General features: G+C 42.3%; 1 protein-coding gene across 1 annotated transcript in view; it reads left to right on the top strand.

Annotated features, from left to right (window-relative positions):
- Window positions 1–20,589, top strand: part of LOC114510257 (ubiquitin carboxyl-terminal hydrolase isozyme L5-like) — an 86,944-nt gene that overhangs the window by 5,480 nt on the left and 60,875 nt on the right. Inside the window, 1 exon segment of the mRNA XM_036013664.1 lies at window positions 7,366–7,583. Within this exon segment, the coding sequence (XP_035869557.1) occupies window positions 7,366–7,583 (218 nt within the window).

The raw sequence follows: 20,589 nt of genomic DNA, 5'->3' as shown, positions 1-20,589 counted from the left end.
CAGTAGTGAGAATGGTATTAGGTGTTAGACTGGTGAAATCAGACTAGGCCTCAGTTCAGCAACCTTGGTACTTGAGCTCTGGCTGGGAAAGGATTTGAAGCCAAGACTCAAAACTATAAAAGAAAGTTTATTAAGAAAGTCACAGAGGTAGAAAAAGTGGTAGAAGAAATTGGCTAAGAAACAAGATACAGAGGCAAAAGATGGGCCCTCTGGAGCTTAGAAAAGAGAAAGATGAGGTAATGCACCTTCGGGGAGAGGGTGTGGTTGGGAAGAAGAAACGCAGGCAGGGTGTGCTTCTGGTTAGAAGACTGCATTGGGTCCACTGTCCTATGGGCTTTGAAGAGTGGAGATTATAGGGGAGAGGTCCCAAAGGAGGATCTCAATAGAGTATAATGTAATTTTACACTCTCTTGAGAGTACAAAGGGCTGAATGTAATTTTAGGACTGTATAAATGTAACTACTCCTTAACTAGGGGCAAGGAGCTCTACATTCAGCTCTTTGAAGGCAACCTCAAGGCTGATGTGGAACCTTGGTGAAAATGAGTTTGACCTCCCTCCAATAGATGATGCATTGCTTTCCAGGTGTGTCCTTTCAGGGTTGTGGCCTCTACTGGTTGGTCAGCACTAGGACAAGTGTTCATTAGTCAAAGCAGCTGTTCCTGAGGTCACCTGTGGCATCGCTGATCTGGTTTTGCTGATTTTCTGGGCTTGGAGCTGAAATGCAACTGAGGCCCAGATGTATTTAATGCAGGTCAGAACCCCATTGTCCTGCAGGCTTAATGCTTAGTGCCCTCTTGTTTGTCCCCCTGTAAGGAGTTCTAACCTGCATGACTAGTATCATGTCAGGGAAAGAAAGGTCAGAGGAGGGTTCAAACAACATGACCATCAATAGGAAAGGTCAGAGGGTCTGAGCCAAATGACCAACAATACACTAGGGTAGGAAAGGTCTCCCTTGGGGTGAGGTCCTTGTTTTCTTAGTTTTGCTCATTCCTAGGCCTCTGGGGCTTTCTACCCTGGTGACATTCTGTGCCTGCCCCATCCTCATTGCTCTGCTCAAGCCAGTCTAACTGCCTACCATATTAACTCACTTCCTCTCACCTTCTAGGTTCCTCTGGCTGGGTTAATAATAGAAACAGATAAATAGGAGAAAGTCAAAGTTTAATATATGCACGTGGGGAATTCACATGGACATAATAAATCCATAAAAATTTTCAAAGACAGTGAGGCAACATTAGGTATATGAGACATATTGTACAAAGGAGGAACAGGGGTAATAAGGTACTAGATTTCAGAAGAATGGGCAATGTGTAGGTAGTTGAGAAAGAGGGGAACACATGGCAGTAAAGTCCTGACCAGGTGACTCAGAAACAGTGGACACAGTGAGGCTTCCCAAGGCTTCATGGACTTATCTTGAGCCCACCCTCTAACCAATCCATTTCCTAGATTTTCCAGGATTTTATGTGCCTTACCCAATCAAATCCTTTTTCCAGGTCAGACTGACAGACCTCTATGGTTACGATCTTGGCTGCTACTACACATGTGCTCACCTTTCCCTTTACTGTTCTATCCCCTCCCTGCAGTGATCTGTGGGGAACAGACCAGTGGCTCCCTGGGGATGTAACAGGGTGCAGCCAAGAGGGGGGCCCCAAATAGGTATTTGGAATGGGGTCCAGAACTCAAGGTGTTCAGGAAATATTAGAAAGATATATAGGATGTCCTCACCCCTTCCCCCCACAGGTGTGAGTTGGGGGAAGGGATACATGGGGCAGGAACAAGCAGAGCTGTTTTGCATAGCAACAGTTTCCCCGCCCCCCACCTCTGGCATGGTTGTTTAACATATCTATAACCTTTAACTGGTTGCAAAAATATGTTAAATAGCTGTGGCCATGCTTTGAGGCAGGGGGATGGAAGTGACTTCCACCTAAGATGTAACTGGGGGGCAGGTCCCCCTGGTTACAGTGCCTGAATGAGAGCTTGGAGAAGATTGGCTCCATGACATGGGAACACACCTGCCAAGGCTCATGATGGCTACCCAGTAAACTTGGAATAATACAGGAATGCTGGGAGGTGTAACTGATTGTAGGAGGAGTCAGAAATGGGGGTACAGAGGTAGATTGGCATGGGGATTTAAAACCCAGATATGAGAGCCATGTGAGGGAGAACCACAGGGTTTGGGCAGAGTTGGGATCCTCGTGTGGCAGAAAAAGAAAACCTCCATGATAAGCTTCTGTGCTCTGCAGCTCCCATAATAAGCTTCTGTGCTCTGTAGCTTCTGCAAATTCCTCCTGCATTTTGTTCCTTTGTTTCCCATATAAGGTAGCTAGACCTAACTTCCGCATTTAGCTTCTGTAACCTCACTTCACCATGTAGGTAGGAAGCCCAGGGTTATTTAAACCCCGGGAGGTCAAAGTTCAGGGCTCAGAATTTGGGGTTTCTCCTCTGGGCCCGCGTGCATAAAAGGATTGTGCTTCGCCATCTGTCCGGCGTGTGAGTTATTTTCCACAACACTCGCAGCTTTGCCAAGAGAACCGTGCAGCTTTGGCCAGAGCGGGGACCCCTGCAGCTATGTAAGGGAGAATCACCACTCGGCTTTAGCAGAGAACTGCCACGCAGCAGCTTTGGTAGAAGAGAACCACACAGCTTTGGCCAGAGTGGGGACCTCCACAGCTTTTCAAGAATGAGGACAACGTGGCTTTGGGGTGCTCCCTTTGGCCATGTGGCTTATGAAACAGGAGAGACTTTACCTGGAAGAAAACCGGTGAGAGGACTTTTGTTGGTGGGCCATGAGAAGGTGCCAAATTGTTACAGGGTGCAGCCAAGAGGGGGGACCCCAAATGGGCATTTGAAATGGGGTCCAGAACTTAAGGTGTGCAGGAGATTTTTGGATGTCCTCACTCCCTCTCCCCAGGTATGGGTTGGGGGAAGGGACAAATGGAGCAGGGCCTTTGAGAGATGTTTTGCATAGCAACAGCCTTGTAGCTAACCTCTGGAGTGGTCATTTAACATATCTATAGCCTTTGGCTGGTCGCTTAGATATGTTAAATAGCTGTGGCCATGCTCAGGGCCAAGGGAATGGAAGTAACTTCCCCACCAAGACGTAACTGGGGGGCAGGTCCCCGGAGTTACAGAGCCTGCGTGGGAGCTTGGAGAAGATTGGCTCCAGGACATGGGGCCACACCTGCCCAGACTCATGATGGCAGCCCAGTAAAGCTGGAAGGGTATGAGTTCTCGCATGTGAAGCCGAGTGTAGGAGGAGTCGGAAATGGGGCTGCAGAGGAAGATTGGCGCGGGGATTTAAACCCAGACACAGAAGCCATAGGGGGAGAACCATGCAGCTGTGGAAGTGCAGAGAGGATCACAGCTATTGAAGAGGGAGAGAACCACACAGCTTTAGCAGAGTGAAGACTCCCACAGCCCTGAGAGGGAGAACCATGTGGCTTTGGCAGAGTGGGGACTCCCGTGGCCTGGGGAGAGAGGACCACATACCTTTGCCAGAGTGGGGACCCCCACAGCTTTAGGGGGAGTCACCACCTGGTTTTAGCAGAGATCCTGGCGACTCAGCTGAGGGTGCCGGGAACCCAGGGAGGTCTCCCAGTCAAGATGGAGTACTAACTGGGAATAACCAGAGGACTGCCTGAGCCATGGACTTCTATTTCCTTTCCTGAGATACGGTACTCTGGACTGGGCAAAGGGGGAAGGAAGGAAGGATGGTGTCTGTTTGTGGGTGTTTAAAGGGACTTTGGGATTTTGATGAAGACATTAGGTCACTACTTTAAGTCTGTATAGCATTAAATAAACATTTCCTTTCCTTTTCACAAATCTCTGGCATTGAGAGACGTCTTTCCCCTGGCGGCGGACATAATGGACCTGGGGGCTTTTTTTCAATAATAGTATATCATCCCAGCCCCCCCCCCCTCCCTTGTTTGTTCTATAACAACATGGCTTTGGATTAATTGGAAATCCTGACAGCTGATGGTGCCGGGAGCCTGAATCATGGACTGCAACTTTTCCTGAGATACAGTACCCCAGATAAGGGCAGAGGGAGAAGAAAGGACCGTGTGGGTCTGTGGGTATCTTAAAAGACTGTAATATTTTAATGAAGACATTAGGTCACTACTTTAAGTCTGTATAGCTTTAAATAAACATTTCCTTTCCTTTTCACAAATCTCTGGCATTGACAGACATCTTTCCTCTGGCAGAGGGCATAACGAACCTAGTGGGGGGTCCTTTTGGTAATAGTATATCATTACCCGCCTTGGCCCTATTCTGCAACAGGGAGTGTGTGAAACTGTAACTTCCTAGGGAAGCAAATGTGTTTATTCTCCCTAGTTGCTTATGCTTAATGATGTCTGGTTTCTTTTGCTCCCTTCCTTTATTAATATCTAGCTACCCATGCTAACAGGATTTGTTGCAACTTTCTTAAGACAGTCTCTGTGAAAGAATGAATCTTAATGTCTGAAAAGCAACCACTGTATATAATGAATCATTGTCTCTCCATGCATCTAGAATGGTTGTAGTATCCTTGGGACCATTGAAAAAATAGTCAACTGTAATCTTTTTATATATTATATAGTCCAGATAAAATCAGGGATCAGGTGAGAAAGGTCTCAGGGCTATGAAGACTCAACAGAATATAGACATAACATAAATAATCAGCATAATAAATGGTACAAAGAAAGTGTTCAGTTATATTAGTTCCTTGCCCTCTCTGCAGCAGGTTAGAAAGAACCTGAGCTGAGGCTCTCATTAAAGATGAGATTCTCAAGGCCAGTTTTTCAGTATGTGTTTCCTCCAGAATTGCAATTCTTTTCCTAATAAGGAAAAGAATTTCCTAATTTCCTAATAGGAGAGGGATATTGACCAGTGGAGAGAGAGGAAAGCATTCCATCAGGCATTTCACAGTTATGGCTCTTAGTTAAGGAACTAATGGAGATCACACTGGTGGTTATAATGGAGCTGCCAGAACCCAACAGTTACTTCTTTTCCCTGGAATTTGTTCACTTGTTTCTTTCCATTTGTCTGTAAGTTTCTGGAGGGAGTGGGTTGGTTATTTGTTTGTTTGTTTTAATAACCTTGTATCTATAGAGCCTAGCACAGAGGCAATATTCAAGATGTCTGTGATTACTTAGGGAATTGATGTTCTCCAATGGAAACCAGAACGTTTGAAACTAGAAGACTGGAGCAGACCCCATGCCCTCAGTGGAACTTTCAGTCCTGAGGCCCTTTAGAAAGAGAAATTCTTCCCAGATCTGGGGGATGAGTTCCTTGCCCCTCCAAGCCCAGTGCACGCCTTGTTTATGTTTCCTAGGGCAAAAGAGAGGAAAGGTGACAGAATAGATGCATAATAGGTCCAGTCAGATTATATGCAAGCTATCTGCAACTGCTACAAGGCACAGGGCATCTTTGTATGTTGTAGCATCTCACAAGCCTTTGGACAAATTCTCTAATCTCAGATTCCCAGTGACTTGAGTCCATTTTTCTCTTTTCACATCTCATCTAGTCAAGCTTGGATAAAAATACCCTGGGAACCACCCAAGTAAACCCATCTTTGTCTTTCCAAATGGTGTCCTTGAGAGTCAAAGGGCACACCCCCACCCCCCCACACACACTGACTGAAGATCGCTAGCAGTGTCTCTTTAAAGAAGAGGGCTTTTATTGCACAAGGCAGCACACGACAATAGAGCCTTTTCTAAGCAAGGTTCAGAGCTGTTGCCATGGCAACTCCTGCGCCCTCCTCTGAGAATCTAAACAGTTGTTCTTTTTCCAGAGAGAGAAAGAGAAACAGAGTATCAATGATATCAATTAGATTTGCCATGGCGTCATTTGGAGTTCTGGAGTAGTAAATTAATTTTCTAAAACAACAAAGCAATAAAGCCTCTGGAAAAAACCCCGGCTCCTCAAAGGAAGAGATATAGACTAGGAGAGAACCTCACCGACCTCTCAACAGGAGCTCTGGCTGCAGAAGGAGCTCCTAGCTGCAAATGCAGGGAAGAGAGAGAGATACAGCTGGCGGCAGCCGACCCCCCATTCTGGCAGGGAACCCTCTCTGCGCAAGGGGGGACGCTTTACCTGCCCCTACTTCCCAGCCGCGTCCAACCACGGAGGGTCTCTGGTTAAACAGAGAGAATGTGTGCCTTTGAAAAGATCTTTTCCTTTGTGTAGGTTACATGGGGAAAATTCATTGCAGGACATGGCACAGTGAAAACCCGCTGCAGCATTTGTCTTTAAATTGAGATGCCCTCCTCTTCTTCCCCTCCCCTTCCCCCTCCTCAGACCCACCCAGCCCGCCACCTCCCCGCTCCACACACACACACACACACACACACACACACACACACACACAGTTATTATCAGTTGAATCACGTCTTGTGCTAAGCAAAAGGTCATTTCAGGTCGTCTTATAGATAAAAGGACAGGGCAATGTGTGTGGAGGAAGGTGCTGGGATTGTGAATGGGAGAGAGAGAGAGAGAGAGAGAGAGAGGACAAATATGAATATGAGAAGCTCCAGCATTCCAGTGAGAGCATAGTTATGACAGAAAGACAAGAAATGTTTCAAAGCATGACAGTGCTACTTTATCTGTAGCGAATGCCTTATAAAAATAAGGGTGTGGCTTCTACTGTGAGCTGTCTGGAGATTAATTAGAGTTTGGAATCATTCTCACTCAGAATCTCCTATTTAACCATTCCTGGAGGGAGAAACGTGGCACATTGCAGAAGTCCGTGTTCCAGACACCAGCGCGGGGTAACTGGGCTCCAGAAGTGTTCGGCCCTGGCAGAGGATCGGGACTCTGCGCCAGCCGGAGGGGCCTGCGGGGGCGCAGGATGCTGACCGTGGCCTTGAAGTTCTGAGAGGTGTTTAGAATCAGCAGGATATGTGGCCTGTATATTTTGCCTTGTTTCCTTATCAAACACAGATCTCTGAAAATGAGAAGGCGTAAACAAGAAGACACATTGCATACATATTTTTTTACCATGTTACTGGGTAGTAATGGCCTGCTTCTTTTTTAAAAGCAAATAACTGTGTAATATATTTACCAACAATTTGAGGCACACATGAATGAACAGTAATATTTGGAGGATGATCCTGCCTGAAAAACATTTCAATGTATGCAAGTCCAGTAAGAATACTATGGCACCATATAGCATATATATACTTCTAGTAATATAATTTTTTCTATCTCGTGTATGATTGAACATATTTTAAAATTAACAGTCACAATTGAACAAACAATTGTCTATTTTTCTAAAAGTGACTAAGCTGCTGAATCTCAAGTCCTCAACAAATGTTCATCTTACTATATTTATTGAAAAATAAGACCTTCTATTTTGATTATTCCTGGTAAATAGCAGTTTTTTTTCTCCAGTGGCTTCATTTGCTACTCAGCCACGGCAGACAGTTGGCTGGTGGCTACTGCTTTCAGGGGACTCTGTCAGATGAGTCCGCATTTCCAGAGCAGCAGCTGTTAGCCATCTTCCATGGAAAGTCCATCCACCAGGACCTCTCCATGGCGCTGGCAGAGGAGTCCTGCTTTAGCCACCAGGGCTTCATTTTGCGGAATGTGATGTTCCTGAAATCTCATGGGTATTCTCTACAACATTTTAAAATATTTCTGTATAAAATATTCCGAACCGGTGGCTCTTCCAGTTACTTCTGTTGTTAATTCTTTAACACAGTCCAGAAGCAGGTTTCCGTAAGTTTTTTACAGTTTCCAAGAAATTTCTTAAATTGCTTTATCTGATCAGAATCTGGCATTTGTGCAGCTGTTAGTGTAGGGAGCTGGCTAGGTATTAACAGAAGAGAAAGGGGAAAACTGCTGACCTGATTTCATTGGGAAACGACAGTCTCAGACACTCCTGGGCATAATAGAATCACTCCATCAAGTGAATTAACATCCAAGTGGGCAGGAAAGACCAGCTTTCCAGTCGCCCCAAGGAACAACAACCCCTTCCCCCAGATTAATGGAATTAAGGAGAAATGGTGAGGGGAAATGGTCCTTCTACTGAGTGCATGTGCACTAGCAGCAAAAATGGCCACCATACAGGGGAGCAGATAAACCTAGGGCAGAGAATGGATAGGAAAAGGGTTAGGGAGAGGCACCAGCATAGCTCCAGGAAGATCCAGGAAAGAGATTGCATAGTTTGAAAGAAAGCCTGCTTTCTCTCAAGACCAAGGAAATATAGGGAAGCTTGACAAAAACCTCAGGTTCTTTTCAGCAGAGGTGTGGGCCAGAGCATAACTGGGGAACAGAGACTGTGCCAAGTAATAGCATGGCACTGTGGGCCCTGGTCCTCCTGGTTCTGGTGGACAAGGTGCAGGCCTGTGGCCCCAGAAGCTGGGCTTCTCCCACAGCAAGACAAAGCTGAAGCACCTGGTCATGGATGAGACATCGGGCGTGGTGAATTTGGGGGCAGATGGACAACATCAACAAGCTTCTGCTGCTAGATCAACTGGAAAGTGCTGGGTCAAACATGGCAGCCTTTTCAAGAACACTAAAAAATCTTGCTGCCATCACTCAAATCCTCCTACACATGTGTCCATGAAATTCCTTTCCATCAACACTGAGGAAAAACCTATTTCCAGACTGGTGTTCTTCCAGTAACACAACCATATTCTTTTTGTATGATTATTAATCACCTTTTCTGAAGCATGAGTTTCCCTTCTGTTCTGGAAAAGTACTGACAAGCCTTTGATTGCTTGTCTCCAGTGAAGCCTTATTTCTCATTTAGGCACACACTGTCCCTTCTGATAACAGTATAGGCTGGGGGTTGTGCTGCCAGTCAAGTCTAGAGAGAAGGGTCAGCATCATGCAGGTGCCATAGTGGCTGCATGGAAGCTGTTTTGTTGTGTTGTTGTTGTTGTTGTTGTTGTTGTGTATAATCTCTCTACCAAAGAAGATGCCACTGTCTCATTTGAGTTTTTAATTCAATGTCATTCCAGTAAAGACAATTTTTGTCTCTGAATTCTTGCCAAGTATATTTTACCTTCTTTTCTTTCCCACTGCTGTAATGAATGTCCTGTATTTGTCTCACTATTTTTCCTAAGAAATAAGGATTTTTAAATTTCTTTTATTATCTATTTATTTTTGCAATAACATTGTTGCCAACTGTGATCCATCAAGGGAGTGGGAGGTTGAGCAATAAATTGTTTCCAGATTTGCAAAGTCTCTTATATGGAAATTCCCAACCCTACTCCATCTCCCATGACCTCTGCTCTGCCTCCTCTTTTTCTAGTAAATTATTTAGCATCTTCTATTCCTGACACAGCCACAGAAATTCAAATGGGGAGGCATTTGAATAAAGGCAAGTAGGTAAAGTCAACTGCCATAGTAGTGGCAGAGTTTGGTGAGAGCCATCCATTCACTAACCCATCCTGGCTTTGTAACACTATCGCCTCAGTGTGATAAACCTGTTAGAAACACCTGCCTCCACTGGCCTCATCCCCAACTCACACCATTATAAAAACATACTCACTGACATTCTAGCAGTTCCCTCATTACTAGAGCTATGTGTTTCCAAAGAAATACAAGTAGTTTTTGTTGTAGTTTTTAATTTCAGGAGATTAATTTTCTTGGCATTTGAAGAAAATGGACTACCATTGATCTATTTGGGGTGGAAAGTAGAGAACAGAAGGAGGAAGAAATAATGTCATTTATAGGGTTGAGAAAGAAATCTTGATTTAGACAAAGTCAGTTACTGCCTTATATGTAAATGAACTACTTCTAATAAATGGATGAGGATTAGCTAATTCTTGTACCAATCAGAAAATGTGGACACCCACAAATAACCAGTGAGTGCTCTTTAAGCATTAATCATTTCTAATAGGCTAAATGCACCATGCTGGGTCCTCATTGGATGGCTCAGGCGGTTAAGTGTCATCCCAATACACCTAGACTGAGGGTTTGATCCCTGGTCAGGGCACATACAAAAAAACAAACAAACAATGAATGCATACATAAGTTGAACAAAAGGATGTTTCTCTCTCTCATCCTATCTCTCTCATTAGTAAATAAAAATAATAAATAAAAATAATAAATGCTCCATGATGAAAGACCCTCAAGGCAAATCTGAGAGCAGGGGCTGGGGCATGCACATGTCACATAAATAAAATGCAATTTCCTCTAATAACCTTGCTGTTGAGCAGCATTGAATCATGCAAATGAGCAAAGCAATAATATCCCTCCATGTTCATATCTTCCTAGGTCTCCTATAGTCTAACAAGAGCCTTCAGGTTGACTAGAAGTTTTAACAGATTTAAAATACACTTGGGGGGGGTCTAAGATGGCGGCTTTACTCTAGGCAGCATTTTTCTCGGCTTCTGTGAAGAGGAGAGAAACTCGTGGATCAGTGGAGAAACAGCAAGTGGACTAGGTTACCGAATCACTTTTGAAAGCAGGACATCAAAAATTATTGCACTCACTGGAAAACCAGACAGTAAGAAGTCTGCTACAGGACAGAGGGGGCCTAGGGATCAGCACGGGGTCTAGGGGTGTGCAGACCCAAGGTCCACCCGGGGTGCTCCGGGGTCTGCCCCAGGGTGCCCGGGAGAGAGAAGTCGCTGTTCCCTCCCCGGAATACTGGGGGTGAGCAACTCCAGGGGAGAACGTTGCTAAAAGGAACAGATTGGACAGTTGGACTGGGAAAAAATAGCCCAGGGACGGTGAACACCCGCCCAGAGGCCTGGGAGGAGTGAGGGACACTAGCCGACAGGACCCGGGGCAGCCTGGAAGGGCGCCTGTAACCCTAGCCTGGTGGAAGTGCAGATTGGTGGAGAGCACAGAGCCGGGCAGCGCTCCGCTCCGCTCGCACCCCATAGGGAGGCCTGAATCTCGTGCTGCGATCCCGGGAGGGACGTGGCACTTGGTGCGTTTCTACAGTAGTGGCTCAGAGATTTCCAGCCAGCCCGACCCCGGGAGCAGGAAAAGGCGCCCACACCTGGGCGCAGTGTGGTTCAGCAGGGAACACAGACCTGGAAATGGCTTGGCGCGTGCCCCAACAGGATGACTGACTCTCGTGCGCTTTGATGCTGGAAGGGATGTGGCGAGGCACTTAGGGCGATCCTAGACCCCAAATCTCAAAAGTTTGGGGGAGGGGCGCGCCCTTTTATGATCCCCAGGGACGGTGCAATGAATCCAAAAACGTTGCGGGTGCCTCCTGGGATCATAGAGCTGGAAACATGCAGGACCTCGGAGTCTGGAAGAACGTGGGAGTGAGATCCAGAGAGCCGGTGTGTGCGGCAGCGCCCAGGCTTCCTGACAAACCAGCTGAGGTCTGGCTGGGAGAGAGAGAAGGATTTCAAAGGTCCCTCAGCCAATTGAAGCCAGCAAGATCAGAAAAACTGGTCTGGCCACTTAGAAACCAACAAGAGGTTTTTTGTTTTTGTTTTTGTTTGTTTCTTTGTCTGTTTTTTTTTTATTTTTTTTTTGGCTTTGTTAGGTTTCTCTGGCTATTGTTGGTTGATTGATTTTATCTTGTGTTTCACGTGACATTTTATTTTTCAATTCCTATTACTTTTATCTCGCAATCCCTTATATTTCTCTTCCATTCATCCTAATATTATTCTTTCCACTCCAAATTTATCTCTCCTGCACTACATCTTCTGCTTCTCTTTCCTTTTTTTTTTTTTAATCTTGCAAGTTACTGTAAACTTGTATTATCCTTTTCTCACTCTTCCAACATTTTTTATTTTAATAATATTTTGGTATTCTTTTTCTTTCTGTATAATCTTCTTTGCTTGGCTGGTTATACTGTCATTTGATAGGTTCCCCCTGGTATCTCAGTCACATGGTGTTGAGAAGTTACTGTCCTTCATCTGTGTTCCTTTAATACACCTCTCAAGGTTCTATACTCTTTATTCTTGTTATCTAGACCTCATCGAATCTGCCACAAGACTGTCACTTTACTATTACTACTAGTAAGACCTAGTCTATACAATTGTAATTGCTTCTCAATACCCCTACCTGATCTCAGCCCACTTTGCAATTTTCGGAACTATACTATTGTGGGGGTTGTCTCTATTCTTTTACTCACGACTCATATATACTAATCTTTAGTCCAATCCTACCTTAGAATCTGACCTCCGACAGCCTCACAGCTTTCTAGATCCAACTAACAATCCTCTCGTCCCCAATAAGAGTCTCACCTTCTTTCCATCCTTTCTAAAACGTGGATAGTGGGGTGGAGGAACACGGTTAACACTATAAGGAGCCAAAGGATAACCCATCTCTTCTCTACTGGCTGCTAAAGTAAATATCATAGTATGCTGTCTTGCTGTTTTAAACCATTTTGCCTTACTCCTCCAACTGATCACAAAAAAGAATAGGGGGAAGCTGTGAGCACCAGGATACATGAAGGAGATTGCACCACTGAATCTCACAAATATTCTACCATAGAAGTTCACACCATAATTAAAGGGAATTAAAACAGATCAAATTAACAAACAAGAAGAAAAAAAGAAGAAACCCACGAACAATGAGAAAACAAAGAAACAACCCCCAATTGAAGGGAAAGGAGGAAGCCTCAGGAAAAATGCTAAATGAAATAGAGGCAACTCAACTATCAGATAGTGAGTTCAAAACAACGATTACCAGGAAGTTCAATGAACTCACAATGAGCTTTCAGAAATTAGAAGGAAACTACATCAATCTCACTGAAAACTATATAAACATGAAAAAGGAAATAGAAACTCTCAACAAAGGTCAAGAGGAAATGAAGAATACAATTTCTGAACTGAAGAACACAGTACAAGGAATGAAAAGCAGGCTTGATGAAGCAGAAGATCGGATTAGCGAGCTGGAGGACAAAGTAGAAAACAGCATCCAGAAAGAGCAAGAAAAGGAAAAGAGGCTCAGAAAGAATGAAGAGGGATTAAGAGAAATGCAAGACAATATGAAACGTAATAATATCCATATAATAGGGATACCAGAAGGAGAAGAAGAAAAACAAGGGATCAAAAACCTAGTTGAACAAGTAATGAAGGAGAACTTCCCTAATTTGATGAGAGAAAAAGTCACACAAATCCAGGAAACACAGAGAGTCCCAATCAAGAGGAACCCAAAGAGGCCCACCTCAAGACACATCATAATTAAAATGGCAAAATTTCAAGATAAAGAGAGAATCTTAAAGGCAGCAAGGGAGAAAAAGGAAGTAACATACAAGGGTGCCCCAATAAGGCTAACAGCTGACTTCTCAATGGAAACACTTCAAGACAGAAGAGAATGGCAAGAAATACTCCAGGTAATGAGAACCAAAGGGCTGCAACCAAGGCTACTATATCCAGCAAGGCTCTCGATCAAGACAGAAGGCCAAATAAGAAGCTTCCCAGACAAAAGAAGTCTAAAAGAATACACCTCCACCAAACCAGCTCTGCAAGAGATTCTAAAAGGACTGCTTTAAGGAAGGGAGGGAAAAGAGAGAGAGAGAGAGAGAGAGAGGAACTCACGTACATAAAAGACAATGAATAAGTACCTATCAATAATAACCTTAAACGTAAATGGATTAAATGCTCCAATCAAAAGACATAGAATAGCTGTTTGGATAAGAAAAAATGACCCACATATCTTCTGTCTACAAGACACCCACCTCAGGATAAAAGACCTACACAGGCTGAAAGTGAAGGGCTGGAAACAAATCTTCCAAGCAAATGGACAGGAAAAAAAAAGCTGGGGTAGCAATACTCATATCAGACAAAATAGATTTCCAAAAAAAGTCCATAAAGAGAGACCCAGAAGGTCACTTCATAATACTCAAGGGAAGAATACATCAAGAAGACATAAATACTGTAAATATATATGCACCCAACATAGGAGCGCCGAAATACATAAAGAAAATCTTAGAGGACTTCAAGAAAGAAATGGACAGCAACACAATTATAGTGGGAGATTTTAACACCCCACTATCAAAAATGGACAGATCTTCCAAACAAAATATCAACAAAGATATTGTGGCATTGAACAATACCCTTGATGAACTGGACTTTACTGATATACACAGAGCCCTCCATCCAAAGAAGCTAAATATACATTCTTTTCAAATGTACACGGGACATTCTCAAAGATAGACCACATGATAGGTCACAAAACAAGCCTCAAGAATTTCAAGAAAATTGAAATCATACCAAGCATTTTCTCAGACCACAAGGGACTGAAGCTAGAAACCAACCCGAAGGAAATAAAAACAAAAACACTCAAAATCATGGAGATTAAATAGCATGCTATTAAACAATGAATGGGTCAAGAATGATATTAGGGAAGAAATCAAAAGGTTTCTGGAAACAAAGGAAAACGAACTCACAACAACCCAAAACTTATGGGACACAGCCAAGGCACTCCTGAGAGGGAAGTTCATAGCGATACAGGCCCACCTAAAAAGGTTAGAAATATTCCAAACAAACAACCTAACCCTACGTCTACAAGAAGTCGAGGAACAGCAACAAAGGCAACCCAGAGCAAGCAGAAGGAAGGAAATAACCAAGATCAGAGCAGAATTAAATGACAAAGAGACTAAAAGCACAATTCTAAGGATCAATGAATCCAAGAGCTGGTTCTTTGAAAAGATAAACAAAATTGACAAGCCTTTAAGCAGACTCATCAAGAAAAAAAGAGAGAAAACCCAAATAAACACAATCAGAAATGAAAGAGGAGAGATTACAACAGATACCACAGAAATACAAAGGATTGTATGAAATTACTACAAAGAACTGTATGCCAAGAAATTTGAAAACCTAGGTGAAATGGACAACTTTCTAGAAAAAGATAATCTTCCAAAACTCAATGAAAAAGAAGCAGAAAGCCTGAACAGACCAATAACAACAAAAGAAATTGAAGCAGTAATCAAAAAAACTCCCAACACACAAAAGCCCGGGACCAGATGGTTTCACAGGAGAATTCTACAAAGCATTTAAGGAAGAGCTAACCCCTATCCTTCACAGACTATTACAAAAAATCCAAAAAGATGGAAGACTCCCAAAGTCTTTTTATGAGGCCAACATCATCCTAATTCCAAAACCAGATAAAGACACAACAAAGAAAGAAAACTTCAGGCCAATATCACTGATGAACATTGACGCTAAAATCCTCAACAAAATACTGGCAAACCGCATCCAACAATACATTAAAAAGATCATGCACCATGCCCAAGTGGGATTCATTCCAGGGATGCAAGGATGGTTTAATATTTGCAAGTCAGTAAATGTAATACATCACATAAACAAAAGCAAAGACAAAAACCACATGATCATATCAATTGATGCAGAAAAAGCATTTGACAAGGTACAGCACCCATTCATGATAAAAACACTCAGCAAAGTGGGAATAGAGGGAGCATTCCTCAACATCATAAAGGCCATATATGAGAGACCTACAGCCAGCATCATACTCAACAGGCAAAAATTAAAATCTTTTCCACTTAGATCAGGAACAAGACAAGGCTGTCCATTTTCACCACTTCTGTTTGATATAGTACTGGAAGTTTTAGCCACAGCAATCAGACAAGAAAAAGAAATAAAAGGCATTCAAATCGGAAAGGAGGAAACAAAACTGTCACTGTTTGCAGATGACATGATAGTATACATAGAAAATCCTATAGACTCTACCAAAAAACTGCTTGACCTAATAAATGAATTTGGCAAAACAGCGGGATACAAAGTCAATATCCAGAAATCAAAGGCATTTCTGTACACCAACAATGAAACAGCAGAAACAGAGATCAAGGAAAAAATCCCATTCGAAATAGCAAAAAGAAAAATAAAATATCTAGGAATAAACCTAACCAAAGAGGTAAAAGACCTGTATTCAGAAAACTACACAACACTGAAGAAAGAAATCAAGGAAGACACAAACAAATGGAAACATATACCGTATTCATGGATTGGAAGAATTAATATCATTAAAATGTCCATACTACCCAAAGCAATTTACACATTCAATGCAATTCCTATTAAAGTACCAATGGCATATTTCACAGACATAGAACAAACACTTCAAAAATTTATATGGAATTATAAACGACCCTGAATAGCTGCTGCAATTTTGAGAAAGAAGAGTAAAGTAGGAGGGATTACAATACCCGACACTAAACTATACTACAAGGCCACTGTAATCAAAACAGCCTGGTACTGGCATAAAAACAGGCACATAGACCAATGGAACAGAATAGAGAGCCCAGAAATAACCCCAAGTCTCTATGGTCAATTAATATTTGACAAAGGAGGCGGCAACATTAAATGGGATAAAAATAGCCTCTTCAACAAATGGTGTTGGGAGAACTGGACAGCCACGTGCAATAAAATGAAACTTGAGCACCAACTTACACTATATACAAAAATAAATTCAAGGTGGATAAAAGACTTAAATATAAAACGTGACACCATTAAAGTCCTAGAGGAGAACGTAGGTAGGAAAATCTCAGATATTTCACCAAGAAACTTTTTTACTGACGTGTCCCCTAGAGCAAGGGACATAAAGGAAAGAATAAACAAATGGGACCTCATCAAAATTAAAAGCTTCCGCACAGCTAAAGAAAACACTATCAAAATTAAAAGAGAACCAACTGTATGGGAAAACATATTTGCCAATGATACCTCAGACAAGGGTTTAATCTCCAAAATATATAAAGAACTTACACGACTGCACTCTAAGAAGACAAGGAATCCAATTAAAAAGTGGGCAAAGGACTTGAACAGACACTTCTCCAAGGAGGACATACAGAAAATCCAAAGACACATGAAACGATGTTCAATATCACTAGCTATCAGAGAGATGCAAATTAAAACCACAATGAGGTACCACTTCACACCAGTCAGAATGGCCATCATAAACAAAGCAACAAACAACAAGTGTTGGAGAGGTTGTGGAGAAAAGGGGACCCTAGTGTACTGCTGGTGGGACTGCAGACTGGTACAACCACTATGGAAAGCAGTATGGAACTTCCTCAGAAAAATAAAAATGGATCTGCCTTTTGACCCAGCAATTCCACTGCTGGGACTCTATCCTAAGAATACTAAAACACCAATTCAAAAGAACCTATGCATCCCAATGTTCACAGCAGCACAATTTACAATAGCTAGATGCTGGAAGCAACCAAGATGCCCATCAGTAAATGAATGGATCAAAAAACTATGGTACATTTACACAATGGAATTCTATGCAGCAGAAAGAAAGAAGGAGCTCCTACCCTTTGCAACAGCGTGGATGGAGCTGGAAAACATTATGCATAGCGAAACAAGCCAGGCAGTGAAAGACAAATACCTTGTGATCTCACCTTTAACAGGAACCTAAATAACAAAACAAAGAAGCAAGCAAAATATAACCAAAGACACTGAAATAGAGGACAAGCTCACGGTGACCAGAGGGGAGAGAAGAGGGAATTTAAGGGGTCAGTGGGAAGGAGTCACAGGAACAAACTTAAAGGGCACATGGTCATAAACTAAGGGGAGGGTGGTAATGGGAGGGAAGTGGGGAGGGTGGGAGGGGGGAATGGATTGGGATTAAAAAGGAGAAAACTGTATTTGAACAATGATTAAAATATAATAAAAAAAAGAAAAAAACAAAAAAAGAAAATTGTACTCGAACAATAATTAAAATAAAATTATTTTAAAAATAAATAAAATAAAAATATTACAAAAAAATAAAATAACAACCAAAAAAAATAAATAAAATAAAATACAGTTAGGCATTTCCCAGTGCCTTACTGGGAAGAATAAAAGGAAGTAATCTAATATTTTCTAAATAACTGTGTACTTTACATGAATATAACTAATTTAGTTCACACAACAACCCTGTGGATACGTATTATTTTTCCCAATGAGGAAACTGACACTCAATCAACATAAGTACCTTATAGAACACCATTCATCTAACAAAAGAAGGGAAGTTCACATTTATTTAGGCTGCCCTGTTTGAGAAACCATGATTAGCTTACTACACACAACTTTTAAATAACCTTGTGCTTTGCCTAATACTGTCTCCCCTTATAAATGAAGAAACTGAGATTTGAGGAACTTAAGTAGCTTGCCCAAAGTCACAAAGCTAGTAAATGAAGGAACCAGAATTCAAACTCAACACCAGTCTTACTCCCATAGCCCACAGTCTTTCATTACAATTGATGCCTCTAATATTAGGCTGAGATGGAAGAGAGAAAATTTAGTTCTAAGCCTCATTCCCAATGTAATGCCACACAAAATATCTCCTGTCCCTAAGGGGCAGAAAAACTTTCATTGGCACATGTATAGACACTGCCCCTGGGAGGGCATCACTACAAAGTCCCAGAGGTCTAGAGGAAAGCATTTCAGACAGTTTCATGAGGATGACAAAGAAATACCTCTAAGCCCAATTCTAAGCTGAAATCTCATGAGTGACATTGGTTTATTGGATATTCTAAAATAAAAGATGAGCTTACAAATCATTCTAGATTTTTACTATTGAGATCATTTCTAAATGTAGCCACCAAACCTATACAGCTTCTGATACCAGGAAGGGCAGTTCCCAACACAAAAGCATGTGGAGAAGAAGCAGAATATGATAGAAAACTTAGGAACAATGTAAATGCAGTGGATGTGAGGAATATCAAGGAAATGTATAAAAGAAATAAGAAAAGGGAAAGCTGAAAGAGAGAAAGGAGTCTCTGCATTACTACAGGAAAAGATTACATTAACTAGGAACAGAGCTGGAAAGAGCAGTTTGGGCAGGTTTTCTTAACGTATACCATGGGGATGAAGTATCTAATTTGGAAACTAGAGAAAACACGTTTGCCAAGTTTCTTCAATCATAATTAACGGAAACAAATTGGAGGTATCTTTTTTAAAAAGTAGGGTCGTCAGTCTTTGTTAAAGAATGATGTTGTATTAATAGACTTTGAAGAACAGGATAGAGCTGGGTCTAGGAAGGGGTTGGAAGCATGGACTGGAAAGCTATTAGGACCCTGGGCTGGACTCAGCATCTCTGTTTCTCTGTTCTCTGTTGTCTGCCTTTGCTCACCAGCTTTCTCTGCTTTTCAGACTACCTGCTAGGATTTGAGTACACAACAATTTACATACTGGACTTAATGCTCCCCCCAATGTTTAATACATTGTTTTTGAAACCAGATTCTAAATTAGAAGGCAAGAAAATGCAGCAGGAGCAGTTTGAATCAGCTGTCCACCTGGGGCACAATCACATGGTTGTGAGACAGGATACATGTAGGGTAGGGTAGAAATGGGACAAGGGGGTAGCTTGTTAATTTGACATATATGAGGGGGCCCCTCAAATTGAATTTATTTATAAAAAATAGTGTATTTATTCTTATATATTTAAACTTTAGTCACTTTCGGAGTACTCTCCATTTGATGCAATACACCTATTGAGATTTTTTTTCCACTACTCAAAACAGTTTTTGGACTCAATTTTGATGCCTTTGGTGTTTCTGCTATTTTTGTTTCACCTCTTCCACATCAGCAAATAGTTCCCCTTTGAGGACTTTTTTCATTCAGGAAAACAAAAATAGTTGCTGGGGATGAGATGGAGTGAATAAGGAAGGTGGGACATGCGGGTCATGCCATTTTTGGTCAAAAACTGTTGAATGCTCAGTGTGATATGGGCAGATGCTCTTGTAAATCACTCATCATGAAATGGGCAAAGAGCTCTGAAAGAGTCTTTAAAAAATTACCGAAGCTGAATGCAGCCTCTGAAAACAACAACGCCAGCTGGTGAACTGATACAAATGGGGTCCTAGTACACTCACTTAGTGGGAGAAGCTTTTAGTTCAAGGGGACTGCCCTTCAGAAGGTAATTCTGGGGTTTTTGAAGTCCCCCCTTTTGTAATCTTAAGGCATCCCAAAGACTTTGCTGATGTAGCTTTGAACTGAAATCAGGTTTGCGCATGAAACCCATCAAAATAGACAGTTTCCTTCCAGAACAGAACACTAAGAAACAACTGAACTACAGGATTCAATCGGGTGAATATAGAAAGAGAAAACAAACATGTATTATGTTCAGCAAAGTTGGTCCCTGAAACCAAAGTAGGCACCTATAACTGGTCGAGCTGTAATCATTTACATTGGGGAAGACTAGTTTATTGTGATCTAAACCTCGGGGCCAGAATTAAAGTGACATAAATGAGGCAGGGTCATGTGAGTACATGGTAGTGTTACAGGACAAAAAAGGGGGGGGGGCTGGGACAATAGATGATTATTGAAAAAAAAGGCCCCAGGTCCGTTATGTCCACCGCCAGAGGAAAGACGTCTCTCAATGCTAGAGATTCGTGAAAAGGAAAGGAAATGTTTATTTAATGCTATACAGACTTAAAGTAGTGACCTAATGTCTTCATCAAAAAATCCTAAAGTCCCTTAAAACACCCACAAACAGACACCATCCTTCCTTCCTTCCCCCTTTGCCCAGTCCAGAGTACCATATCTCAGGAAAGGAAATAGAAGTCCATGGCTCAGGCAGTCCTCTGGTTATTCCCAGTTAGTACTCCATCTTGACTGGGAGACCTCCCTGGGTTCCCGGCACCCTCAGCTGAGTCGCCAGGATCTTTGCTAAAACCAGGTGGTGGTTCCCCCTTCTAAAGCTGCGGGGGTCCGCACTCTGCCAAAGCCACAAGGTCCTCTCTCCCAG

This window comes from Phyllostomus discolor, chromosome 13, assembly GCF_004126475.2.
Source record: "Phyllostomus discolor isolate MPI-MPIP mPhyDis1 chromosome 13, mPhyDis1.pri.v3, whole genome shotgun sequence".
In the NCBI taxonomy this organism is placed as follows: domain Eukaryota; kingdom Metazoa; phylum Chordata; class Mammalia; order Chiroptera; family Phyllostomidae; genus Phyllostomus; species Phyllostomus discolor.
This window is presented reverse-complemented; position numbering and strand designations above follow the sequence as displayed.